The sequence below is a fragment of the Phalacrocorax aristotelis genome, chromosome 1, assembly GCF_949628215.1.
Source record: "Phalacrocorax aristotelis chromosome 1, bGulAri2.1, whole genome shotgun sequence".
Lineage (NCBI taxonomy): Eukaryota > Metazoa > Chordata > Aves > Suliformes > Phalacrocoracidae > Phalacrocorax > Phalacrocorax aristotelis.
Window position 1 is genome coordinate 13,006,611 of NC_134276.1, and position 26,916 is coordinate 13,033,526.

Genomic DNA, 26,916 nt, shown 5'->3' on the forward strand with positions numbered 1-26,916 from the left:
CACAGCATGACTGGCTTAGATGTACGCTAAGATACCGTCAGATCCCTCTGTTGTATAAAAGAGACTTTATGCAGGGGGTGATACAACCAGGTAATGCTCCAAAGCTCCTTCTCCTGGAAGGAGACCCAGGCTTGTCCACACCAGGATGTTTCCCTCACAGCAGATATGCTGGCATAGCCCCCAGCAGAGATACACCTTATGCTGACAGGAGTCCTACTGGCAGTTTTACTGCTGCTGAGTGACATAAACTAAGCTGATAATAACGCTTGCCTATCAGTGTCGATGTATCCACCCCAGTGCTTCAGCCAGTGCTGTGACGAGCAGGGAGGAGAGGGGTGGTGGTAAGTACTCACTCCTGCAGCTGCCATTGCTGCTCTGGCCCCGGTGGGACCGAGGGTCAGGCCACTGTGGATTTGAATTTCATGGGGCTGGGCTTTATTTACCTTGTAGCACATTTGTATCACTCTGGGAGCATCAAGAACTTTAAGACAAGAATTGTCTTTGACTTCTACAACCAATTTAATGTCTTTGTACATGCAACAATGGCAGTGTCGGTGAGGATCCAGCTGGGTGCATCCCTAGTTATGGCTTCATGTCATGACACTAGCAAGTTTGTATCACCTATGTAAAGTTCTCGGGTTACAGCCAGTAATGAGAACAAGGACAAATTCTCATCCTCCTTCTCTCTTATGATGAGGGAAATATGCATTTTCTCCAGTAAAAAGTGGAATTTCCCACTAGGATGAGAGTTTTTTGTGTATGACTATTTCACACAGCTTTACTAGCTGTCAACTGTACGAGCTAATCAAACTCACCTTCATAATGAAAATTATTTTTTAATTGCATGAAAATTATAAATTTGCATGATGAATGAGGAATCATATTGCAACGAGACAGAACCTTCAAAACATCATTTTAGACCTCATCCTGCTCTTGCCCCAGCATCTTTATTTCTTGTGTCTTTCATGAACATAAGCTCTTCAATTTTCCCCCAAACACATAGTCCCTGGGCTGCAGATGGGACCTGGTGCAGCTCCAGCTGTCCATCTTCCATCTACATCTATGGGAGCAGAAACAGCCCTGTTCGTGACCATGTTTGAACACAATAGATACAGTATAACTAGAAAAGATTAACACATCACTCAATCCTAAAGGGTCATATAATCATTTAGGACATGGGAACAGTGTCAGTTCCTGATTTAAAGGCCTCATTTACGGATATGACATGCTAGCTGTAAAGTAGCAGAAAAAAATTCAGAGCACAATCTATCTTGTTTTCTGAATCAAAACTGCCAGTAGGTATTCAATGAAATGTCCACCAGAACACACAAAATGAACGTTCACCAGATCACATCAGGGTCCAGTGCTTTGACCTTGCTGCGGTTTCATTTCAGAGTTGTTTGTAAAGATACAGCCCAAAGGCCACCCCAACTGCTGTTATAGCAGTACTGAACTAAGGACAAAAAAGGATTTTTCCCATACTCTGCAAGCGAGGTAAGGAGTTTTTTTTCTCTCCAAAGACAATGTGGTCAGAGGAATGTTTAGCAGAGCTATACTTTTCTGGCAGATGTACCCTTTCTCCTTCAGATCCATAGTTTTCAGCATAAGACCAGATGCCTGGGAGTCCACAGATTACTTCTGGGGGTCAAAAGGTAACTAAGAAAAGCAAGGTTTCTGTTGCTCTACCGGGTCTGTGGATTTCCTTGAAATAAGGTGGGTTTACCAGCTGGAAGAGGGCGAAGAGCTGCATGCTTAGCAGCCTGTTGGAAAGCTAGAAGCTGGAGTAAAGTCACAGAGAAGAATTTCAGATTTTAAAATTTTGTCCCCCCAAGCAATATCTGCATCTCCCGGCTAAATGTTAGCAAATGCATCTCTTCAGGATGTTCTTTTGCCATGAAATAGGCGAACAGAATCCCTCACATTCAGTCCATAGAAACTGCTGGTGAATCATAAACAAAGTGGGTGGTAAAGGAAAGACGACAGAAAGAGAAAAGAAGGAAATGTAACAGTCTGCACTGGGTCTGTTACCCATGAGTAATAAGGGCAGTTATGGAGAAAAAAATGTTTACCCTTTGCAATTACTAAGTGTATCTTTCATCTTGATCACAAAACTTTGGTAATGAGATGATGCCATTTGGCTGTGAAAAACATAATTTTAGCTCTACAGTATCCTATCCCTGAGGATTTGTGCAAACATTACCTCAAACATCAAACACGCATATTTTAATGAACTGTATTAGTCTGCCTTCTATTAAACTACAGTTCAAAACACCAGTGTTAACGAGTGCCCCCCGTTTCCGATAAAGTAAAAATAGCCAGGAAAAAAATTACTTTTTGCCGACGGGGGGGTTGAGTGATTTCTGTTTAACAAATCTAACAAAGCTAGTCTTATTTTTACATTCATTTTTACTGTACAGCTTGGGGGATGAAGCTCAGTGCTGCCATCAGTGAAGCCTTCCTGATTTCCTGTAGGGACAGGCCAGTTTGCTGTGCTGTGCTGTCTCCTGTGAGCAGGGTCACCTCTGACTTGCCATAGCACCCTGCAAAGTGTAACTGGGTTTCCGTGCAATTACTCTGAATTTTCACCCAGGTGTGAATGAGAGCAACACCCAAGCACTGGAAGGAGCAAGCAGCAGTTCAGGGCGTATTTGTTGGGGTGCAAGGGCAGGGACACTAGGCAGATCTGCCAGCCTCGCCCCGTGCAACACTTGCTGCACCAGCTGGCAAGCGCTGAGCTGCTCCTCCGTCCTCACAAACAGGCTGCCACAAATGCACGATCTTCCCTGTTATCTGCTCTGACTGGTCACAGCAGCTTCCTCCATTCCTTCCAAACTAGGATGCAGTCCCAGGGGGGAGCTGAGGCATCTCATTTTTGGCAAAGAACCTCATTCCCATGAAAGTAAGCGCAGCTTTTACACCACCGTTTAATAACATGGCAACATTCTCATGCATTAGACTCATTTCCTTGCTGCCCTGACTTGAGAAATAAATACTGCCGTAAAGCAAGCTTCCAGAAAGCGAAGCACTTTCTCAAGCTTGCCTTCTCCTCTGAGACGGTGTTTTAAAAAATACTGAAACATACTTTTGTCCACATTGTTTAGTGTCACTGCAGACTCTGTACCCATCCGCAGTATACACCAGACAGCAGCAACCAGCCTATCTAGAGAGGAAAGACTTCCGAAAAGTAACTTCAGTTCATGTCAGCACGAGTGAGGCTGCATGCACATTCTCTTAGCCTTGGCTGCAACAGAAGTGGGTGTGAAAACATGAACGGAGTCATACAACAGTGGAGTCATAGGACAGAAGGCAGGGTGTGTGCGTGCAAAGTGTTGCCCTGGTCAAAGCTCATAGCCAAAAGTGGAAAGAGCTCACACGGATGAAGATGAACCAAACTGCAACAGTTTAACCTGGGCATTAAAAATGCCAGACTGAGATGGTTACGTAGTCTACGCCAGCTGCCCAGGTCTAAATTTCTTTACCTGTGCCAGAACAGGATGGTTTGAGACCAAACTCTCGATGCTTGTGGTCGGGTGCTTGAGGCCAAGCTCATGCCTGCCCATACACCACCCTGCCAGGGGATCCGCCTCATCTGCCATCAGCTGTCCGGAGCCGGGTGACTGTGGCATAATCGCCCCCCTGCCTCTGCTACCCACACACATTGCACCACCTCTCTGGGGCACCTCCTGGGGACAGAGCCATTCATCCCCCAGAGGTCCCTGCCTCTCTCAGTTGACTGCTGAGGTAATGGGGATTATGAGCGTAAGTGAGAAGCATCATTTTTAGGTAAATATAGTCCAGTGAGACAGCGGTGAACTTGAATGATTAGCAATTAAAATTCTTCCTCCAGGCCTTTTATATCATATTCCCTGAAATGCAGGAAATGCCAAAAGAGACCTTCGCTTGCAGAGATGAAAAAGCGCTGCGTTAAGGTTCCTGCAGCACCAGACTTTTCTGTCACCATTACAGTGTATTAACAATTTTTAGTGATTTTTATATGTATGGCATATAAAATTAACAAACATAATTTATTACCCTCTCACACTGTAGCTGAATGTTTTACACAGAGGACCTATTCATCACTCTCTAACTAGTACAAACAAACAGGGTTCCACAGTATTGATTGATGGATATATCGGGTTTCTGTACTGCTGCTGCTGCTCATACTGCTCTTGAATTAATAACTTGGAGTTTACTTTGCACATTGTTGTCTCCTTTTTTAAAGACCATTTGGAACACCTAAAGCCTGATTCTTATTAATACTGAGTCTCTTTTACACCAAAGATTCCTGAATAAGTAATTAAATTTTCCTGTGACTAAAGGCTCCTTTCTACGGTCAGAATGATATAAAGGGGATCTCAGCCTGAATAAGAATCAGACCCAAAATCTTTGCTCAGGAACTTGCAATCACAGAGAGAAGTAAACAAGGATCGTTGTCACTATTTACACAAATCACCCCAATATCAGCAGCAGTTTTTTGAGCGTAATGTGAAAAGCAGGCATTAATATTATGGGGCCTTTACATATTCTGCTTGAAAGGGATCCTGCAATAATTAGTTTAGAAATCTAATTTCCTTCATTTTTTTGCAAAAACTTTTGGAAGTGAGCAAGACTATTACCTTGACACTGTTGCTTTTGGCTTCTCCATGAAATGCCATTCCCGTCTGGATCAGTTATAAATGGCTGAAAATCACCATTTCCCTTCCATTGCTTGTGTTCTTCAGGACATTTCTGCCACCCTGTGAATGTGATCATTAAACTTGCCTTGAAGGCAGCAACAGGAGGAGCAGATATGCCAGTAGAAACTACTAGGGAGTACTAAGGTCTCCTACAGCTGCTGTCTTTAAAAAACCCTTTCCAAGAGGCATGGCTCACGGTCACATCGCTGTGTCTGCTCTCACAGCTGAAAAGCAAACAGTAGGTTCATTTTCACAAGCCCTGGGTCTGCTGGGCCAAAATGGGCCAGGTGAACTGGAGACCAGTCAGCTGGCAAAAATACTGCTGCAGTGAGGGGCTGGTAGGTTAGGTGTTCCTAAACTTTATTGGGGAAGAGACAGCAAAGCTGAACTCCCACCAAACCAGGCACCATTTCTGGCATTTTTTGTATTAATAACATTTCCTGCTATGAATAAACAGTGTTATTTCTGTGGCTCCAAACAGAACTGTGTTAAAGTGGTCACCTTCAGAGTGGCCAAGAGGAGATGTTCACAGGTGGACTATAGGAACAGAGCCACTGTATGCCGGGACTGCCTCCAATATATCTTCCGGTTTCTACAATTTAAGGGTTTTCTGAGTGCAACTTTTCATCTACATCATAGTGTTTGACTGCCCTCAGCAAATATTTCTTCTGAATTTGCCCAACCCCTATTCTGAACCCATGCTTACTTTTGGTACCCACAGTGTTGCGCAGCAAAGATGCCCACAAAAATATGTTCCTCGGTGTCAGGTATAAGAGGCCTTCCTCTTGCTTGTTTTGCTACCTGACAACTTCATTAGGTGCCTGCAACTCTCCTGCTAGGAGAAACAGTGATTAATTCTTCCCTGTTCATCTTCCCCATGTCACTCGTGATCTCTGTCTGATCTCCTCTCTCATACCATCTCGTTGCCTGAAAAGTCTTGGATTAGTTAAAAGGAAGCTGTTTCTTCCCTTCCCTTCCATATGCTGCCTGAGATGGGTGCGCAGACTGCAGGTGGTGTTTGGGGTGCAAACACCTAGTGGTACGGTGGTGTTATCCCGTATGTGTGTGTGCGTGTGCTCCCCACCTCCACCACAGTGACTCCTACCATTCACTTTGCTGTTTTGAGGAAACTCGGTGCAGGTATTTCAGGTAAGTGCAGACTCCTTTTCCTTCTCACTCACCACAGGACTTGCTCCGTGTTTCTCACAGGACCTCAGTAACATTCAGAACTGATGGACAAGAGGGACACTTGAGTCTGAATGGAAAAAGAAAACCTTTTTTTCCCAATATTTGAGAACACTTTTTTGAAACTTAAAATATTTAAATATACCTATTTTTACTGCTTTTTATGTAACGTAGCAATTTTGAACAATTTTTGATTACCATTTCAATAAGGACAGAGTTGCTTTCTGCATTGTCATACATGAAAATATATTTGCCTTTTGAGTAAACAGGCATATACAAAGTAGTTGAGAAGCAAATTCAGAAGTCCTGGTATGAAATCAATTTCTCCTGTGATCTACATTTAACAGGGTAGATCTTACCTTTGCATTTATTTGCTATTTTGTAAGGTGTAAAGATGCTACTCCAGCGAACATAAGCTCATTTTGATCACACATGACTATCGACACATACAGCATGGAAAGGAAACCTCTGAATTTTTGAACTGGTTTAAGCTATATATATTTAAATACTAATGAAATGAAATTCTGACCACCTTGGTTGCAGAAACCTCTAAATCTTTAAAAGGAAGTTTCCTAAAAATACTCATTGACATTTGTAGGAATCTTTTCCTATCTGAATTTTTGACAAGGGAGTGCTTGGTCAAAAAATTTTAATTTGAAAAGTTTATAAAAACTGCAAAGCTTACGCTAATTCTGAATCCAATCTTATTTCTGAGACTAAAATTAAAGCCGTACTTATGCATCTAAATAGATGACCTGTTTTCACAAGTACTGATCTACTTCATTTCTCCTCGACTCAGTCACTTTCTACCAAGACACCTATTTAAATGCACCACATGTATTTCTAGTGCTTTAACTTCACCAGCTGTGTTAGAAAAAAGTGTTGGTCCACCGTCTCAGTTTTTAACCTTTACAGAGCTGTTCATAGTTATTCACGTCACAGAAGCTTTATGGATGAATTAGTGTGTAGAAAACAATTAGCATATATTACATAATTTCATTGCTTCTGCTATCACTACTATCTCAGTGTTCCTACTGATATTTGTGCATGAACTTAATTTGGTTTAGTTTCTGCTTGCAGTATTTGCAAGGCTAAAATAACAGAAAATCTGAGCATTCTATATATTTTTTTTTCCACTAACATTTATAGCATGATTCCAGTTCCTGCATTGTTTTGTTGCCACAGAAAGACCAGAGATGTAAGAAAAATTTGGGAAAAACACAATAAAGGCTATCCACAATATTTGCCCTGGGGGACGCAAGAGACCAAGAGGTACCTTGAAAACGTTGTTCAAAAGGACATGGAGCAGCAGCCATTTGCTTGCTTCCTGCCCTGAGAGTAACGTACTATGTTGTCCAGATCCATAGGCTCAAATGCAAATACCAAGAGAAAGTTATCCAATTAGTAGCCTCACAATTGCCTCTGGGTTCTGTATGTTGTTTTTGTCAGGGTTGGTTTTGCAGAGTAGTCTCCTCTGTTTGAAAGACTATAATGAAGGTGATTAAAATGATTCATTAACATTGTGCCCGTTTGAGCAAACAGTCCAAACATTTCTATATTCCCTGGTATCAAGCACAATGATCTTCACACAAATGTCCAAAGGTCTTTTAGCATTTTTAATTTTTCCCACAGCTTGACTTTAATTAATGATTCATATGCAAATTTATATACAATTACTGTACCAACTGATTAGCTTTCGATTTGCTTTGGATTCTTTGGGAGGAAAACATCCTCAGAGCTCATAGCAACAGTAGACCATATATTTAAATAAATGTTACAATTAAATGTCTGTAAGTCTGTCTGGTGTCCCTAGCCGTGTCATTTATGCCACTTTGCTTAGAAGTGGCTGACAAAGCTCCCCACTTGGTTCCTTCAAACATCGGGCCACATGAAGCGACAGCCAGAGGACTATATTGTGTCTTTGCTGTGAAAACAGAGAAGAATGGAATCTTATTTTAAAACTGAGTGCCTTGCTATCACATGTCATCTAACATTCATGGTAAATTTTATCTTACAAGGAGTTAGGTTTTTGGCCACCAGCACTCTCCTCGGGAAAGCCATACAATTTCTACAGTTGCTGGGAATGTGCAGATAATTTCCAGCCTAAATTTACATATGGCCAATTTCAAAGGTGGTTACTAGGTCTACTGGTTGGAAAACTTGTCAGAAGAAAAAATAGGGGTGGATATGTTAATGCTATATGATTTTTGGACTGACATTCTCTAGATCTGCATAAATAATTTGGCTATGGGCATGTAAGTCCTACTCTACAGCTTTAAAAAGCTCAGGCTTAACAGGAACATGAATGATCTATCTCCACAAACCAAATTTCATTAGTGTTTTCAGGTGGTGAGTCCAACGCTCCAGAAACCACTTCAGGCAGGATTAAAAACCTGAAGAGATTTTTTTTTTAAATACAGAATATATATGGCTATGGAAAACCCTTCTGAAGAACTGCTCCAGTGCTTCCTGGGGCCCTGGAGCTTGGCCTACAGAGAAGTGCTGCTTCTGAAAAAGGCCACCCTTGATAGTACTTTGAATATGAAACAAGGTTTTGACAACACAGCTGTACTTAGCCCATGAAGTAGATTTCATGTTTAGCAAAGAGGCCTGTAATTTGTGGATGGAGAGTTATTTACTTCTTTTAAAAATAAAACTCAACAGTGAAAACACTACATGAAGATGAGAAGATGCCAAAGTCAAGGACTGTGGCACGTTTGGGTCTCCAGCATCAGTGTGATGGCTACTGCTGCTTTGTTGCTGTGTTACGCAGCGCACGTGGCTGTGGGATGTTCTCCATGGTGTTTCAGCTCCCCAGAGTCGGTGCTGAAGCGGAACCAGGGCTGAGAAGGGGCAGCTGTTGGGATGGAAGTATGAAAGGAGGGATGCAGGATTAAAAGTAATGATAGGGCTGAGAGGAAGACAGCGAAGGAAGACTTTGCACCCTCCTTGTGCCCTAAGGCTGGCATTGCACAAGAGGCCAAGATGGAAGAGGAATTTGGGTTTCAAGTACCTTTGGGCTTTTTTAGGAAACCCTAGCCAAAGCCAAAAAAGCCAGTCTGTGTGCGATTGCTAGGAACATGTTAGTGAAACAAGTGAGCTGGTCATACAAACAACCTGTTCAACAGAGAGCGAAATGGAGAATGTCTGGTAAAGTACATTAGCTATGACTGGAAGTGAGACACCTAATTTGTTTTGTATTTGCTCTGTTTCAGTTGATGCAGCAGACAAACAGTTAATGCAGCCATTAAAGAACAAATGCAACAATCAAAAATCAACAGGAAAAGGCCATTGCTTGCCCTAATGTGAGCGAAACTACTGCTCTGAATGTTCTCCCTGCTGGGAAATGGCAACACCAGATAAAAGCAAGAGACAAAAAAAGAAATATTTTGGAAAAAACCCTCCCTGCCCCAAACCTGTTTCTTCCTGCTGGAAATTTTTGAAGTCCAGTTATTACTATTTAGCCAGTGGTGCTGAAGCAAGGCTCAATTCTCAGCCTGTGAAATGCTCATAAGACCCACTTTAGAGCTTGTGGATCCCATAGGTAACAAGGCCGATGGACTCTGCTATAGGGCGAAAACGCTGGCGAGAGGGAGACAGGCAGGTTTCATACTTGGCATGCTACAGAAAGGGTTAAAAGTGGTCAGTTCATCGCTCTTCTGTGTGGTGCCTTGGAAGTTTTCACAATACCAGATGTGTGAAAAAAAAAAAAGAAGAAAGAAAAGCGAACACTAGTAGACATCCTGGTGCCCTGGAAGCAGTTAAATTAACACCCAGCAGGGACAAATTTGCAGCTTTGGGAACAAGCTTAAAGTTAGCCTGTTTTCATTCCTGGAGTGAATTTGCAAGTGTATGACAGTGAAGCATAGCCTGGGAAGGAGTAGGCGGCTTTGGATTAAGGGTGGATAGCCAGAACTCACTCCTACCCTCCCTCCTCCCACTCTGTTTTGCAGTTAGGCTGTGAAGCTCCCAATACTTCTGCTAATCCCTATGTCTTCCCCTGTCTTTTACCAGTTCCAGTAGGAAAAAAAGGCATTAATTTCTTTTTTTTTTTTCCATTCTAGCTGAAACCAGACAAGACTGGAGTCACCCCAGCATAGCCTGCTTTAGCTGGGATTGCAGCTTGCAGTCATTCGGAGAAATCTAGTTCTCCAATGGATAAAGTTGGATGTTCTTTTAACCAGAACCAAAGCACTAAATCCTTTAGTCATTCGTCACTCACTTGGAGCCAGGCTGTGGCCCTGCTTGCAACCACCGCAAAATATAGAAAGGACTGGAAAAAGAAAAGACTGTGTGTGTACATCTATCCCATCTTCACAGAATTACGGAAAGCCCTCAAAATGTCTCCCTCTTACAGGTTACAGAACAAACTGGTTCCACAGAAATACCATCTTCATTTTCACACCTTAGTCATCACAACTATTTTGGTATCAGTCAATCAGGGGGAACCTTTCAAAGGTGGTGGACTGCTCAGCTTCTTATGAAGGCCTAAGAGGACCATTCAACCTCCGTCTGTTTCCTCATGTGCACCTTTTGCCAGGCAGGAATAAACTTGTAGTTGGTTATTCAATGGCTACACTTGCAACTGGGGACAGTAGAAGAGCTATAGGGTCCCCCGAAGGAAGAAAACCAGAGAAGGGGATGGATAAATTTTTTTTTCCAGTGGGAAAATCATGCTGCTTATTCTGTCTCCCTGACTGATGGAGACTGGCAGGATGAATAGCACAGACTGAAATACGTAGTGTGTCCTCTCAGCTGGCAATTTTAAGTGCTCTGAGTGAGGCAGGTCTGGAAAGCTGCATTTCCTGCCTTGTCCTGAAGACTTCCTGCAGATGCTTTGGAAACTACTGCACAACAAGCCCCTTATGCCCCTTCACTTATTCCTGGCACACGATACAGAAACTATTTCTTAAGTGTTATCAGTCTTCCAGTCTCCCCTTTGCAAGGACCATAGGTGCTTGTCCCCAATGTGTCAGTAGCTGCTGTTTTGCCCCATTTCCTCCCACACTATTTCCCACCCTCAGATCCCCTGCCCTCCTCTGCCTGCACCCAGACTCTCTCTCATCTTCCTCCTCCTGAACTCCCAGTCCTTCTCCCTCATTGCCCTTTACCCAAACCCAATTTTCACTCTCTATTACTGTCTTCCAGGCTTCTTCCTACCCTTGGATCCTCACCCTTCCTGCACTTCGGTCCTTTACCACCTCCTCTCCCAGTCTCAGTCCGCCCTATCACATTTGTCCTACTCAGGATCTGGTCCCACCTGACTTTTTATTTCCCTTGCACTAAACTTTCTGCTCCCTGACTCTCTCCTACCTTCAGTTCCTGCCCTTCCACACCCAGACTCCCTCTTGCAGTCAGTTGCCCACCTTCCACTCCCTCTCCAGCCATCCCTGTACCTGTGGTTCCCCAGCACCAGCCACCTGAGTCGAGTTTAACAACTTGCTGCTTCTGGCAGGAGCAATCCCATCTCTGCTTCTTGCCTCCAGCTACATGCTTCTGCCACTTCCCTTGTGCCAGTGTTGGCTTTGTCTGACCCCACAAGCTGGAGAAAGTAACTAAAAGAGCAGAAAAACAAGACAGAGAGAAAAAGGATAGTTTTCTGCCAGTTTTGTGAGAGCTCAGACAGGTGCCAAAGCTGGTGCCAGAGGAAGGACTGGACACAGAGCTGGAGTGGGGGAGGACTCCTTACCCTTTCTGAAGCTCCTAGCCTTTAGATTGGCTCTGCCATCCTGTGAAACCTCACCTAAGAGTGTCCAAAGCCCCTTGTCCTCCCATTCCTTTGACATATTGGCACACAATTCAATGCACTGTAGTTTCAGTCTGCATATGTCTTGCAGGCAGAGCAGCACAGCTGGGCTCACGGACAGAGTCTTTTGCAGTGAGGTTATGCCCTATGAATGTGTCTGGCTTAGGTACTCTGAGCTGTGCCTTCCTCACTGGTTACGTCGGAAGCTTAGAGGGCTATCATTAGATACAGATAACCAGTATGGCAAAGAGAGAAAAATATCCCTCCTTTTACCCGACCAACTTCTTCAGGCACTCAGCTCTGCTCCAGATTCCAGCTGGGGCTTGACAAAACAGAGCCGTGTCAGAGGGGACAGAGAAGTGAGGACCATTTTTGAAAAGATGACACAAACTCAACATGGTTGGCCTGTTCAATGCGGTGTGAGGCTGCCCTCGAGACCCCACTCCTTCCCCACACACAAGGTGGCAAACAGAATCTCAGGCATAGCCAGGGCATGTCCACCTATGTATGGGTGTCTCAGAGGCCCCCTGGAGAGCTGGCAAGCTGCTGGGTGCACCTCAATGGGCTGTTTACCATCAATCTACAGGTACAAAGGGAAAAAAAAAAGAAGGCATCAAACCGTTGTAACTATGCCAGAGGTCTCCTCTGGGGGACTGCTCAGGCTGTGAAGGCTGCGAGCTGTGGATGCTGGATCTATAGAGAAGACTCTCAGACCAAGGGGCAGTCAGGTCAAGATCAGCAGATGCAGGTTGATAGGTTCAGGCACTATCCTGGGGGACAAGTAAGTGTCTCTGAGACTGACACTGGGTCTGGTTCAACTCCAGACTCTGTCAGATGATTCCTGTGTGACAGTAAATATGTCCTTATGCAGTAACTCCAGTGGATTGATTGTAACAGCTTTGAATTAGATCTTACTTCTCTCTTTCCCAAAATATATAATAATATATAAAATATACAGTAACATTTCCTTCCTCTCAAGGTTTGGCTAGCTTGCTTATTTATATTATAAATTCTTCAGGTCAAGAGCTGTCTCTTACACTGTGTGTGTACATTACCAGAAACAGGCTTTCAGCAAATGAATGAGGCAGATGGTTCTGGAATAGTCCTGTTGGAGCATCTGGCTGATTTTCTGGATCAGCATCACATACAAAATGGTAAATTCACCCATGAAAACTCACATTAAAGGAACATTACTAGGTCTGTTGCTGTCTTAATGTCAGTCAACTATGGCCTGGGGCAGGTCTCCACCATAAAAACACCAGCAGTAAAAGTAATATTTGCCATTAAAATATTCCTTTATTTTGAATCCCTAGAGAGACAAATTACTGGGACTTGCTCTTGAGGACTTTGGGGAATTAAAATAATAGGAAGACTCTAGGGAGAGAAGTGGGAGCTGGGGCTTGTTAAATTTTTTTGTTCCTTAACTTCTTGAGGTATTAATAAATTGCCTACAAACAAACAAAAACTTACAGGAAAGGGTTTTTCACCATGCCAGTTCTAAATGGCTGTGGAATTATATTGTTTTTCCAGGCTGCCTTTCCAAAATCCCTACAGGAAGTTGACTCAGGGCTTGACTCTGGCCTCAGATGCGCACACAGCAATAGCAGAAATCCTCTCTTCAACCAGGTAAGAAGCCCTCACAGATATTCCAGCTTTATTCATGAGATCACAGGTCAAGACAGACTAACTTGCTTAGTAGCAGTGAACCAGACCTGAAACATCCCCAGCCCTTTGCCTCCCTGTCAGCATTGCATTTTCACGGTTCCTTATCCCAGTCTTGTCCTTTTACACTTCCTTTCCAGTTAATCTGATAAGCACAAACTCACGTCCTGTTTTTGGTGATGGTTTACTACCTACCCTACCATCCCAGGCCTGTAAACTGTAATCTCAGCCACCAGCACTTTGGATCTTTCACCTGCCCTTTCCTCCTTGCAGCCAATCTCATCTTCTCTTACGTACACACCAGGTACCTTGGCTGTCCCTCTGCTTCCTTACCCTAGCCCTTGTCTTCCAGGTGGCAGTGGAGTAAAATCAGTGACTAAAGCAGCTAGCAACCTTATTATGCCCCCTGTCTCCAACAGCATTATTTCTCCCTGTGGCCAAGACAACTGACTGGCTCATGAAGTGCCTCCTGGATCACTGCACTCCTCAAATCAACATGTCTAAATATGCAGGTAATACATGCTGGTATCCTTCAAATTCCTTCTGTAAAACTCATCTTTTCTTTGATTCTAACAGAAGCCAGATCAACACTGTCCTTCAACACGGGCCATTTCTAATCTGAGTTTATAGAGTTCTTCACAGAATGACATTGTTCCCTATCAGTGGACCTCCAAGGAACTTTCACAACACTAATAAATAAGACGTCAAGTGTGCTGACATTGGCAAAGAACTCACCCAGGTTGTATTGCAATGATGGTTGTATTGGTATCTTCATGAAAGTACCTTCAAAAGCAGTCCAAATGAGACAACAGGTACCATCTCAGCAACATCTCAAATTCCCAAACCAGAAGCATTTGACCTAAGTGGCTAATATTCTACTATTCTGCCAGTGTAAATACTTCATGCAAAGAGTTCAAGAAACCCTATGGAACTGGCAGTGTCTCTGATCCTTTGAATTACAATGTCCTCAGGGACTGACCGTCCACAGTGTAATTGTCTATATATTTCATTGAGCAAACTGAGAGCATGACTGATATAAGGCACTACCAAGACAACTGTCCACCATGACAATACAGGAACTTAGGACATTTTCCTTCTGATTTCATGTTCATAAATCAGCTATGACCCTGCAACCGATACCGATGGTGGCTACTGGGACATACTCATGTTTTTATCCAGAATATTTAATTCAGAAGCCCTTGCATGAAGGAATGCAACCAAAATGGAGCTATCAAGAAAAGCTGTGATCCAAATTTTATTTTTATAGCAAGCGTTGAAAGAAAGGTCACATTGTTATTTTCTTACACTATGGAACAGTTTCTATTATTGCAGATTCCAAAAGCCTGGAATCGTTGTTATTTATGATCTAAGTCAAATTTAAGTCCTAGTTTATACCAATTACCACAAGCCACTCTAGGTCTTCTCTCTTCATTTCACAAATATTTGCAAAATAATTCCTTCACACTTGAAAACAGAGAGTTTGCCTCACCAAACTGTTCTTTTCTTTAGTGGTAAACACAAAGGCCTAGGAAAATATTGTTTTGATATGAATCATCCAAAGAAGCCACATTTTCTTTGAGAAATTTTGGAGGCTAAATTAGAGGTGTAAGTTATCGCTCAGCAGTGAATGATAACAAGAGTTTTTCTATCTGCACTTTCAAAAAAGCCATTAGATCTTTTGCTCCTGGTGCTTCTGCCTTGCATAGCACTCAAACAATCTGACAGTTTAACATACACTTTTTATTAAGTCTGTATGGTGCCAATGCTTTAGTAGAAGGCCATATCCTGCTGCTTACTATGCTGCTGTAAGTCCAGTTATGATCTCCTGAAAATAAATGGAATTACCCTGGATATACATTGGAGAAAATGAGAGGAGAACCTGCCTCAGCATCTCTGCAGAGCTGCCAGCTTAGTTGAAATACCATTTGTATCACTTGGAGATATTTAAGAGCAATGTATATATCAGTTAAGCACTGATTCTCTGGGCATTTGAAGGTCTGGTATAATGGAGGGGGCTTGCAAGGGAGGGGTCACCTCAACACCTGGAGCTCCTGTGAGTGCAAGCTCTCCACTGGTGGCACATCCCTCAGTGCAGTGCTGCACCATGGCCACTCTCTGGCCAGATGCAGCCATGCTGTGTCCTTGGGTCATGGAGCACCTGAGAGGCCATGCTGCAAAATACAAAGCCTTTCTGTGAGAGAGCATGAGGCAAGACACATGTATGGGACGCTCATGCTTGGAGCAGGTACTGGTGCAGGGATTGCTCAGTATTCAGTAGGGAGGGAGATCGGTTGGATTTAAAAGGAGCCTGTTAAGACCTGGTGAAGAAAATGATCTAAGGCATGCCCCAATTAGGGCAAGTAAGGACAAAAAAAGCCCCAAACTACAACTAATCTCACCACATTCCTGGGTTCTTGAAAAAAAAAAAAAGAGAAAAGGGAAAAAGGAGAAGATGATCCCATCCTCAAAGTGATTATAAAGGAACAAGGACTGACAAGGCCCTGAGCTCTGAATAAGGAAACACTACTGTGTGTTGTAACTACATAGGCAGCACCGATGTTTCCAGAGCCTTAAAAATAAGGACCACTGGCTCTTTCTGTAAAGCGGGGGCTGAAGCTCTCATGATCCCTTGTGTTAACCTTGCTCCCAAAGCCAAGACATAGGGCACATACCCACATGTAGCAGATAGAGGGGCCTTGCTCCATTAGGGTTCCCATTCTCCTGAGCTCAGCCTTCTTTTCTCCCCTCCCTTGAGTGAATGAAGTTGAATAAAAAAAATTGGAGAAAAAGTCAGCTTGAAACCTTTGAGTTTAATTTGGCTTTAGGTCAAAACCAGAAGGGGATGAATAATATTTTATTTAGGCTTTTTCCTTTTTTTTAATTGCTTTTTGACTTCTTCACAGAAGACTAATGGATCTTATTGAATAAGCCTTATGGCTGAGCAAAAACTTCAAAAATATGTGTGGAATTTCTTAGACTAGTTAAAAACATCAAGTTTTCTGTTCAAAAACTTTAAGTCTTACTTCAGAAGCATCTTTCACTGACTGGACTACATTTCTTCGGAAGGGGAAAGTTAGGCTTCAAAATTCTACCCAAGCCCAGTTACAGTGTTTCCCCACATCAGTCCAGGTTCTGTATAAGTGTTTCAAACTTGATTAAACCTGTGCAGCATTTGGAGCTTCTAATTATTCCCTAAACAAAGAGAGTGTTGAATTTCTAAGAGTTTTTTCATGACTAGGCAATGTTGCATCCTGATAGACAACGGAAAGGTGAATCTTTCCCACAACAATGGAGGACAAAACAGAGGAGGAAACAAAACCTTCTTTCAGATCAACCTTCCAGGAAACCAAGATGATTTCCATTATATTTATGACTTTTCCCTAGAGGCAAAAGACATCTAATTAGCAAATCCCACTACAAGTCCGCTCCAATTTGACACAAAATGAATGTGACAAGCAGAGAAATTACAAGCCTTACATTTCCAGTTAGCAAGCTTGGGCTGATAAAGTCAAGTTCAAATGCTTTTTTTGGATCTTAAAACTTGGGGAGTAAAAATGCAGAGGGTGAGCTGGTTCAGCTAAAAATGTGAATTTATAGTGTTCCAGTCAGAGTTATCTGATGGCAATGTCACAGCAGCCCTTTATGAATATTCACTCACATTGCCAGCTACAAAGCACTCCAGCCAGTACTGAGATGGTCCTTACAGTTCACAGTTATAATGATCTGAGGAGGAGCTGAATGATACCAGGCAGAATCAAGCCTTGGTTCCTCATGAAGAAATAGGGCATGAGTAAAATAAATATTAATCGTTAATTAGTAAATGCTGGTAATTAATCATGCATTACTGTTAATGATGTGTAGGAATCCTCAGAGGTGGGAGATGATCTTCCATGCAGCCTAAATAAGATGATGTCCCTATTGCTAAAATCAGCAGGGCTTGACCCACGAGGTTGCTTTGACCTTTTTTGTCTTTACTGGAGTATAATGTTAGGGGTCTCTCCTCCCACTCTGATTTAATATTCAGACTGGACCTATGGGGACAAGCAGGCATAACCAAGGGGTTCGTGGGCTCTTGCAGCTGCACAGGCAGGCCCTAAAGGAGTTCACAGAACTCATAAATATTGCTAGGTGAACAGTTATGTTCAAACCAATCCAAAATCCTGCTATTTATGGACCACCTGTATTTCTAAGTATTATTCCAGCAGCTACAGAATACTCTACTGAGAGAGGCCTACCTGATTTTCTGAATTTCAGCAGAACTTTGGAACAACTGGTAAGGATCTCTAAAAAAGTCCAGTTATCTCTCTAGAGCATAGACAAAATATAATTCTTGCTGCAAAAGCCCTGTAATATGTGTCTACAAAGCTTCTAAGCTTCTCAGCTGTGCTGTGGGTCAGGTAGCCACATCCTGCAGACAAAACTGTGGAAAGTGGTCAGATGAGAAGAAACTTTGGAAAGCTACTAGCAGAAGTCTGTGTTGATAGGCAAAACTCCTTCCTTGGTGTAACATCTAAAGTTTGGCACTCAGAAAAGTTCATTTAGGGAAACTTTCCTAAGCCAAAAGATCTTGTGGCTGCACAGGTGAGAGATCCCACAACACTCATGATAAATCTTTCAACTACTGCTATGGCCATGTTGCCAGGTATCATCTTGTTGGCTTGCCTCCCTGAGCAGCAGCCCAAGAGGACACAGAGCAAGGAGCTAACATTGCCTCAAGCAGAGTTGCTGTCAGTGTTTTTGTTCCTTTCCAGAATGTGACCTTGCATATTTTTTTCAGAAAAATAGTAGTGTTTGCAGAAGTCCTGCCTGTCTCCCCTGTGCTGACAGATTGCTGGAAGCTTCATCATGGCTGAATGAAGGAACTGTTAAAATTCATCTCCCTGCCAGTCTATTAAGAGAATGGGGAAATGTGTCTAAGAAGAAAGCACACAGTGGCCCAAGAAGGAGAGGAACAGCAAGCAGAGACCTCCCATAAAACAGCAAAGCTGTAGCTATGCTTACTTCCTGCCAACACTTTTTCTCCAGCATCTCCCAAAAGGCAATGTCTCCCCACCCAAAGGTGCCTAAATGTTTCACCTTGTACCTCCTGCCAAGGGTTTCTCTGTTGGACATGGTCGTGGTTAGTTAGTCAGGGAGTTTAAAAGAGTTAAAAGGAGAAAGGTTTCCATGCATACAACTATAGTTACTTTACTTTTTTTTTTAAACCATCAGACTGTTCACCCAGTTTGGCCAAGAAACTCCAGTTCTGAATGATTCATTCACAATGCTGCTTCTCTAGGATTTTATGGAAGACTTAGGCTTTCCCTTTTCAGTAGTTCCTTGCAGCTGTTTTTCACATATAAGAAACCCACAGATGATCTCCACACCTATATTGCCATTCCGTAGCCTCAAATGTGTTGAACCACATTTGCCCCACCAAAACTCCCCAGAGTCACTTAAATGTCCCAAGATCGAATACATGTTTTGCTTGTTCTGCACCTGGTTTCCAGTTTCTGGGGTACAATGAGGTTACATATTCAAACTTCAATTGGTAGGTCAGAAACTTGGGATCCTGGTGTGCAGCGACTTGACATAGCATAGCTGAGCTATAGCAATAAATCGTGTCAGAGCACGGTCTCATGATAACACCGTGGGAGCTGACCATGTGGTATATAATTGCAGACGTATCTGTGGCAACCTTCACCTTCATATCTAAGCACGTATTTTATCCACAGAATATTCCCAGAAGTGTGATGGGTGTTTATAAAGCTCACAGATGAGTCTTAGTTTTCCTTTGCCAAACAGATAACAAATATGCAAATAGTATTTTTGTCATGTCAGTCAAAAGATATCTAAAACAAGAATTTCCTAACCCTGCCTCCCTGAGGAAAATGATGGCATAGAAGTTAATGTTGTAAAATATGTTATCTAAGATAACACAGGAATTCATTAAAATTTTGTCATTCAAGAGAGCCTGAATTTTTGTAAGCTAGAAAACTTAGATAGGGATCCAAAATAAGCTTGCATCTGCCCTACTATCTCATGTTTCTGACAAGTATCTACATAATAGATATCAGTGACACATTCACTCCATTGCGTTAAGAAAAAAGTGTTATGAACATGTCTCTCTTGAAATTCTTATAAATGTGCATCCATGATATACCTGAATAGGTGCTAAACCTGCCATCACCAGCTCTGCTGAAGTATGTGCTGAGATGGTCATTATCTGCCACCAGTACATATCTCCTGAAGGAATGAGGCCAGGCTGGAAAAGCCTTTTTACTACTCAGACCAGAATGATTCTGTAACAAATAAGGAGGAATTTGCCTTACCTGTCTATGCTGCTGAGAGACTGGATACTGCAAACCTGAGATTTGCTGGCTTTGCTGCATTTTCTGAAGCATCATTTTTTGCTGCATTGCTAGGGGTACATTAGGTGGCCTTTGAAGAGTCTGGTTTGGGAGAGGCTGAGCAGGCTGCGGCTGCGGCTGTTGTTGCTGCTGCTGTTGCTGTGGCTGTTGCACGGGTGCTGAACCCTGTGCCTGCTGCGTGTAGTGCAGAAGGGTAGGCTTGTTTTGGGAACCCAAAACTGAAGGCATCTGCTGGTTTGTTTGCTCTGAGTTAAAGTGAAACAAAGGCTTTGTGTTGCCATGATGCTGCTCTAGTTGTGGCTGAGCGCTGTTGATAAAGTTTCTGTTGAGGTCCTGAGGCTTTTGTTGCATGATTATGTCCATGGGATTGCTCTGGGGAGTGGTTGGTTTATAAACATAGTTATTCATCCCTTTTGACTGGTTTCCATTCACTGGTACCCCCAGCATTGCTGAGCTTTGTGGGCTGAACTGCTGCTGGCGAAAAGAAGGACTGGGGATTTTCTCTTGCACATAGGGTCCAGGGGAAGGTCCTGATGGAGACAAGGTGGACCAGTTGGCCGTCTGGTTCTGCTGCTGCTGCTGTTGCTGCTGAATCAAGGCATGCTGCTGCCGGTTGGCTGCGATCTGTTTGAGCTGCTGTGCATGAGACACCTCCTGCCAGTTAGGCAATGGCCGAGTGGATGCAGAAGAAACCTGCGATACCTGTGTTTGACTCTGAGGTACCGAAGGGATGGGTGAAGAGGTGGACATGGCAGCGGTGGCCATAGTGAAGGCTGGACCTGTAGAAGAAGGCCTCATCTGTGGGGAGCCCACAGGAGCCTGATTCATGCCTGGTGCATATTCACTCTTTATCACCATCTTATCCATCTGCAGAGATCTCACAGGGCCCCTCTGACTCTGCTGCCCAAGGTCAATGTTGAACGGCTCATCTTGTTTTATTGTGGCATTTATCATATTCTCTAGCTCAAGATCACTCATTGGTGGCACTGATATGTTAGTCAGTTCATTAAATAGCTCCTGAAGCTCCAGATCCATCATTTGTTCCCATGAGTCTTCCCCATATCTGTTAGGGAACATGTTCTCATGGGACGTCTGGCCATCTAAGTGTTTGCTGCAGGACATTGTTTCTCCTGGTTCTTTCTTTACCTCTTTCAAAGTCATATTAAACATGCCATTCCCACTAGCATGTGTATTGTTTGCTAGGTTGCTGGCCTTTCTTTGTGATCCTTGCCCCACAGACATAGCTCCTGACATTGACTGGCTTTGGCAATTGTTAACATGTTGTCCACCTTGTCCCACTGAGATATTATCACCCACTCTTATCCTCTTAATGTCAAGGAAAGAGCTCTCTGAAACACCATTGAGTCTCTTGTTGACAGGCGACAGATTTACCACCAACTTTCTCTTCAAGGAGCCTTGGAGCTGAAAGAAGCAAAGACAAAAAAATAATTAGATGACACCAAAGAAACAATCTGTAGTCTATTTGCTAGAAGGATCTTGCAAGTAAACAGGCAAGTAAACACTGCTTAGTACAGAATGCTACTCTGGGTTTCTCAGTCAATGAAACTATGCAGAACTGCAGGAAAATGCGTTGTGAGGCATCTCCCTGCCAACTCCACCCCTGTCCTTGTAGCTACTAACATTTTTCGAGCACTGCTGCCTCCTGTTGATCACAGACCCCCCTTCCTTTCTGGGTGTGAGTGGAGGGAGGTGGCCAGAGCTGTAGCCCCAGATTTGCTCCCATCTAATTGTGCCAGACAGTTCTAAAGTATTTTTAGATAGCAGAGACCAATGCAGTCATGAAATCTGCCCTTGTGCCTATCCAGTGCTGCAGGATTTCACTCTGATTTTGGTAGATGATCCAAAAGATAATTTTTGACCACTGTAGTTGAAAGGTCCTAGGAGATGTTTTAATGGCACACATGAGATCCAGGCATCCTGATCTCACACAGGTTTATACTGGCCAGAGGTGTGTAAAATAAAAGATGTTAGAAGTTAACTCATTCAAAACTGAAAATGAAGCCACTGGAGCCATGTCAGGTTATGTCAGCCAAGGGTCTGGTCTATAATGTACTGCCGGATTACTTTCCAGAGATGTATATTAATACATTAAGACCTAATTGTTTATGTCCTGAAACATCTGCTATAAAACACACAGTCCATGCAACACTGCTCTGAGAACTGTAACTCTATTTCCTTTCCTTGAATATTTGCAGTGATACTTTCAACTGCTCACAAGCCCTGTGGGCCTACTGAAGGAAAAGATGTTCATGGCCCTGTCCACCTGATGTACACTCATCTGCCATGTTGTACACACAAATTCCCTCCCCACGCATACAAAACAAAGGTGTAGTCCCATGAACTGAAGCGTTTGGACTTGGTGCAGATACCCTCAAGTAGAGTTGCTTTGAATTTCAGAGACACAGTTCATATCAGTATAGATCACTTTTAAACAAGCACAGCTGTTATATCGTTGGCTCTGTACATTAAAGGCGCACACCAAGCACTAGACACGGTGAACATGCACGCACGCAGCCCTCAGTCAGCACACACGCTGTCGCTGTTTCAGCTGTGAGCAATGTCAGGAAACTCAGCAGGGAGACATGGCTCATCTTCTGCCTTTCCACGCCAGGGCAGAAGTGTACCGGCCTTGGAGGCAACAGGACAAGGCATCTGATAAATACCTGTGTGTGCCAGTGTGAAAATGGTGCCTGTACAAACTGTGATACCTTGGGATCCAGTGAGGGGCAGAGGGAACACTGAGAACTCTAATTTTCCGGTTAAGTGAGGAAGGATGATTGATGAGATCTTCAGACCACATTCTTTGTATCATGCTGTTTCACGTACAGAAGTCCATGGACACCTAATACTCTATTGTGGCCCCTGTTCCCCTCAACTTCAGGCTTATCTATAGGTAAAAGCTCTTCCCATATAACTCCAGATGTGAATACATATTCTGATGTGAATACCAGTAAGTTGCTTGGGAAGAGCTCAACCGACAAATATGTATTTCCTCAGTACTCACCTATCCTTCCATTGCATCAGCAGGTCACTGAGTTTACCCCTTAAAAATAAAGCCTGTAATTTTTCTCTCTGACCTGAAAATCTCATCTCATATCTCAAGTTAAGTTTCCATCATAGCTTTTGAATCACAGGTTCATGTTTTCATTTCATAAGTACAGACATGCTGGTGCCTAGTTGTACAAGTCCTCAGACCTTGTGCCTTCAAGAGTAACTAATTGTCATTAGCTGTCCCCTGGAGGGGAGAGTTTTGGGGGGTTGCTTGCAAAGTGCATGGACTGTCCTTGGTTAGCATGCTCCTTCTGACACATGAGTCACTGTACTTTCCTTTGCAAAAAGATAAAACGGTAAGCTGCACTTCCTTTTACCATCATCTTTGCTGTCAGTGTGTTTATTAGAAATCATTCTTGTGCCCCCAAATTCATCTTCCTGGGAAATGGGGAAGTCCCCAGGTCATCAGAATACATGACTTGGCAGCATGTTTTGCTTTCAGATGTGCTGCTGACAGAAAGGCTGAACAGATAATGAATAATATATCCTCTGCACATGTATATGCCTTATGTGGTTAATATGCCTTTCTGAGTTAATTTTGCTTTTGCTTGACATTTTAAATCAGAGGGAGCAGTTCAAAATGTCTTCACGTTTTCAGACCACCTGCACCAAGCTTTCTGATACAATGAGAAATGCAGGTGTTGCACTCTGCTGTGAGTAGTAGCTGCTTTTCTTCTGCATTTGAACAAGCTGCTAGCAGATGCGGGTGAGCTGTGAAGCGGTTTGCCTGGTGACACACGCAAGTCAGCAGCGGAGCCAGGGAGAGCACCGTGATCTCCAGACACATCCCTTAACCGAATGTTCCCTCCCTCAACATGGGCTGGAGGACTCCTGGTTTCATGACATCTGCTGTGCTAAAGTGCCCACCAAAAAAGGCGCTATGCATTTCTAAAGAAGAAGTAACACCCAAACCTTGCAAACGCTGCCATCTGAATGCTGACAACACCTCGGTCAATAGATGTCCCCACCTTAAAGCAGTAATGCAGGCAAGCGAGGCTGCAAAAGTGCAGGGGACTCTTGGGGGACTTCACTGAGGCTGCTGAAAAGGTCCTGCTTTCACACCCTGCCATGAGTTAGCGATGTGGAGGGCAAGGGCATGGGAAAGATGTGGCAACCCACAGAGATGAAGCACCCTCTCCCTCCTTGCACCGAGCTGTTACCAATTACGTGTCAGGGTGGTTCACAGGGGACTGGTCTGAGTTTGTTCAGCGAGACGAGTAGTGTCCATCACAAGCCTGTCTGTCTTACTGTTTCACCCAAACACTGCCTTCTTCGGGGCACTGCTGCCCCAGCATTATGCCTGTTTTGTTTTCAGAAGGGAGCAGACCAGCGTTCGATCTTTGCAGGTTTCTAACAATGACATTTTTCAACTACTGATTGAAAGTCAGTACTCAAACCCTCTTTCCCCAAGCAAAGCACAGATTCTTCAGAGGGTGAAAAAAGAGCTTGCCAGATTTCAAGCTCCATCTCTTCCAATTTGCAAGCCAGGATTGATTTGGGTCAGTAAATGTAAAGCAAATGCTCCTATAACACACAGACACATTCCTCAGATCAAACGGGTTCACGATTACACATCTCAAAATGCTTGAACTGCGTAATACTGAAAGGCTCTGTGATGGGAAATGAGTGACATGACAGTAAGCAGGAGAGGAGGGAGCCCTCCATGCACAGCTCCATCCCACAGGTAGGTGGGCAGCACTGTATGAACCATCAAAGAGTACATGCATTTCCTGGCAGCCTGTGTTATTGTAAGACCTTTTGCTGAGCAGGCTCTGGTGAGTCAGCATGCATTCACGCACTTACAGCGAGGGACTGCTGGATGCATTGATTTTCTGAAGTTAAAACTGCATGGGCTAAGCCTCTGGAGGTCACGTTTGCAAGATCGTGCAGTGCTGTTACTGGCCAAACTGCTCAGGGACGTTAACAGAGGAGGGCAAAACTCTAGAGATGACTTGGTCTAAACAACCCAGGGTGACACCACGTCCTGTGCAGAGGGACAATTAATCTCTATGTAAAACTTATTCTGACTCTTAAAAGGGATTTAAGAGAGGCAGCTTCTTTGATCATGCTCCCTGACACCAGTTCAAATCAGCAGGAGTTCCATCAAGCTAATAATTAGAGCTTATCAAAATCTGGTATCAAATCGTTTCTCTTTTGGAAGAAATAAAAAACAAGGCTTTTGCTTCCCCTTTCTTTTGGTTGAAATTTTTCACTAAATATAAAATTTTGCTGAAAATTGATTTTTTTTCTGGCTCAAAAGTTTTTTCAGAAAATGGAAACAAAAATTTCTTTGGTGCAAAAGCACAATTATCAATGAGAAATTTCAGAGATTGTTTTCTCCAAAATATCCATATTTAACAATATTTTTACCACATCTTTGATCCGTTTCTGACATTACCCATGTGCCTTCACCTTGTATGCCTTTCCACAGGGACTGTCCAATATGGCCAGGAAAATAGTTTGTCTGTGGCAGCAGGAAATGATAAGGACTGTGCGGTTTCACTTTCATTGAAAATCTTATTTTTTGTGCACTTCATGCAGCTTCTTCAGTTGGACTTTCTTCAGAATTTGCTTTTTACTTCATTTAACAATGTGTAGCAGCACAGCGCTTGACAAAAGTCCTAGGTTAACCATCCAGCAGCCCTGAGTTTCACAGCTCTCAGGACAAGCAAAACAGCTTGTCCCTCTGACTTGCCTGAGTGCCTGCAGGTCTCAAAAAAACCCCATTTCCCAGTACAGCCCATCATTGGCCTTGTACAGAGATGCCAGTAGCACATCTGACTGTCCTCTCGAGGTGTTTATAGTTAGACATTAAGACTGGACCAAAACACCAAAGTGCTCCAAGCAAACTACAGAGAAAATATCAGAGTGTGATAGTTTCAAGTTACCACTAATACTTATTAGCTGAAGACATAGAAGGAAAATCTCTTACCACCTTTGTTCTCTTCTCTCTCTTTCATTTTCCTACTAAGGTTTCCAGCTTTATTAGCTTGTGTGGTGGAACAACGGGGACAAAACTTGTAACGTGCTGCTAACTTAAACTCCAAGCGATTATCACACTTAGTGAAGCAGGCAGCACAGCAGCGTTAGCGGTTCATGGGGAGTAATACTTCTGATGTTAAAAAAGCAGCTTTGGATTTTATGCTTTTAATATAGAAGCAGCAGACAAATCCACTTTTAAAAATCCCTTTTGGACTTCCTAGACTTTCTCACAATATGTGCTGACTGTATCTATGGCTGCACTGTAAACAAAATCCTTCATGTATCTGGGGAGGGGAAGGGGTAAAGGAATTACATGAAAAATACAGAAAACATTCAAACAATGAAGGTGGCCAAAAAAAAAAAATTCATTCCAAAGGAGGAAAACATGCTGAATACTACTTCTTATTTATGCTGTGAAAGCACCTTTGGATCACAGGCCACCCCTGGGACTTAAGGCCTGATCCTGAATGACAGAAGCTCTCATTTTTGAAATAGTGTTTTGCAGTGTTTCCTGCCAGCCTTTGGCAGTGCTGGAGTGCAGCACCTCCTGCAGTGTCCAGAGCTGAGCCAAGCTGGGAGGTGCCTCTCCAGCCAGGGACTGGGGTTCACCAGTGCAGAGCCTCCTTGTTGCAGGCATCTCCCCAGCACGCAGGAGGACCAGGCACCCCTCTCCTTGTTTTCTTACCCTTTTGGCCAGACACAATGGTCATGGTGACTCACACCATGGCTAGCTGTAGAGCCACTGAGGTGCTCCAGGGCTGACACAAGGATGACGAGAGGCCAAGGCCCTGAGCTGCCACCTCTGCAGCCATCACAGGTCCTAACACCATGATCACACAAGCACCCTCATGGTCTGTTTCTGACTATAGACACACTTTTTAGGAACAGGAGAAAGGGCTCCCATCACTGCATTTTATACATATCCTGAAATCTGGTGGCTCTGGCTGTCCCCACTCTTCCCCACACCCAAGGCATCAGGTTCACCCTGACAACTCTCCTGAAGATCTCAATAGCATGGTCCTCTTTTGAGCACCTCTTCCCAGCCCCTCTGCTCTTCACTTTCTCTGCACAAGAAGAGGATATTTATTTTTAATCTTTTGTCTTCATCTGCAACTTCTGCCTGACATCGCTGAGAACACAAGCGTGACAGTTGTCTTCAGAGAGATTTTAGCACTCTAAGTTCAGAAAGTCCATTCTGCTGGATGATGCTGATCTGGGAAACATCATTAATTTTTCATGCAGG

The 26,916-nt window shown here is 43.4% G+C and overlaps 1 protein-coding gene across 1 annotated transcript in view; it reads right to left on the reverse strand.

Annotated features, from left to right (window-relative positions):
- MAML2 (mastermind like transcriptional coactivator 2) overlaps positions 1-26,916 on the reverse strand; it is a 217,309-nt gene that overhangs the window by 49,292 nt on the left and 141,101 nt on the right. The window contains exon 2 of the mRNA XM_075081741.1: positions 19,581-21,041. Within this exon, the coding sequence (XP_074937842.1) occupies positions 19,581-21,041 (1,461 nt within the window). The remainder of the gene's footprint in view (positions 1-19,580; positions 21,042-26,916) is intronic.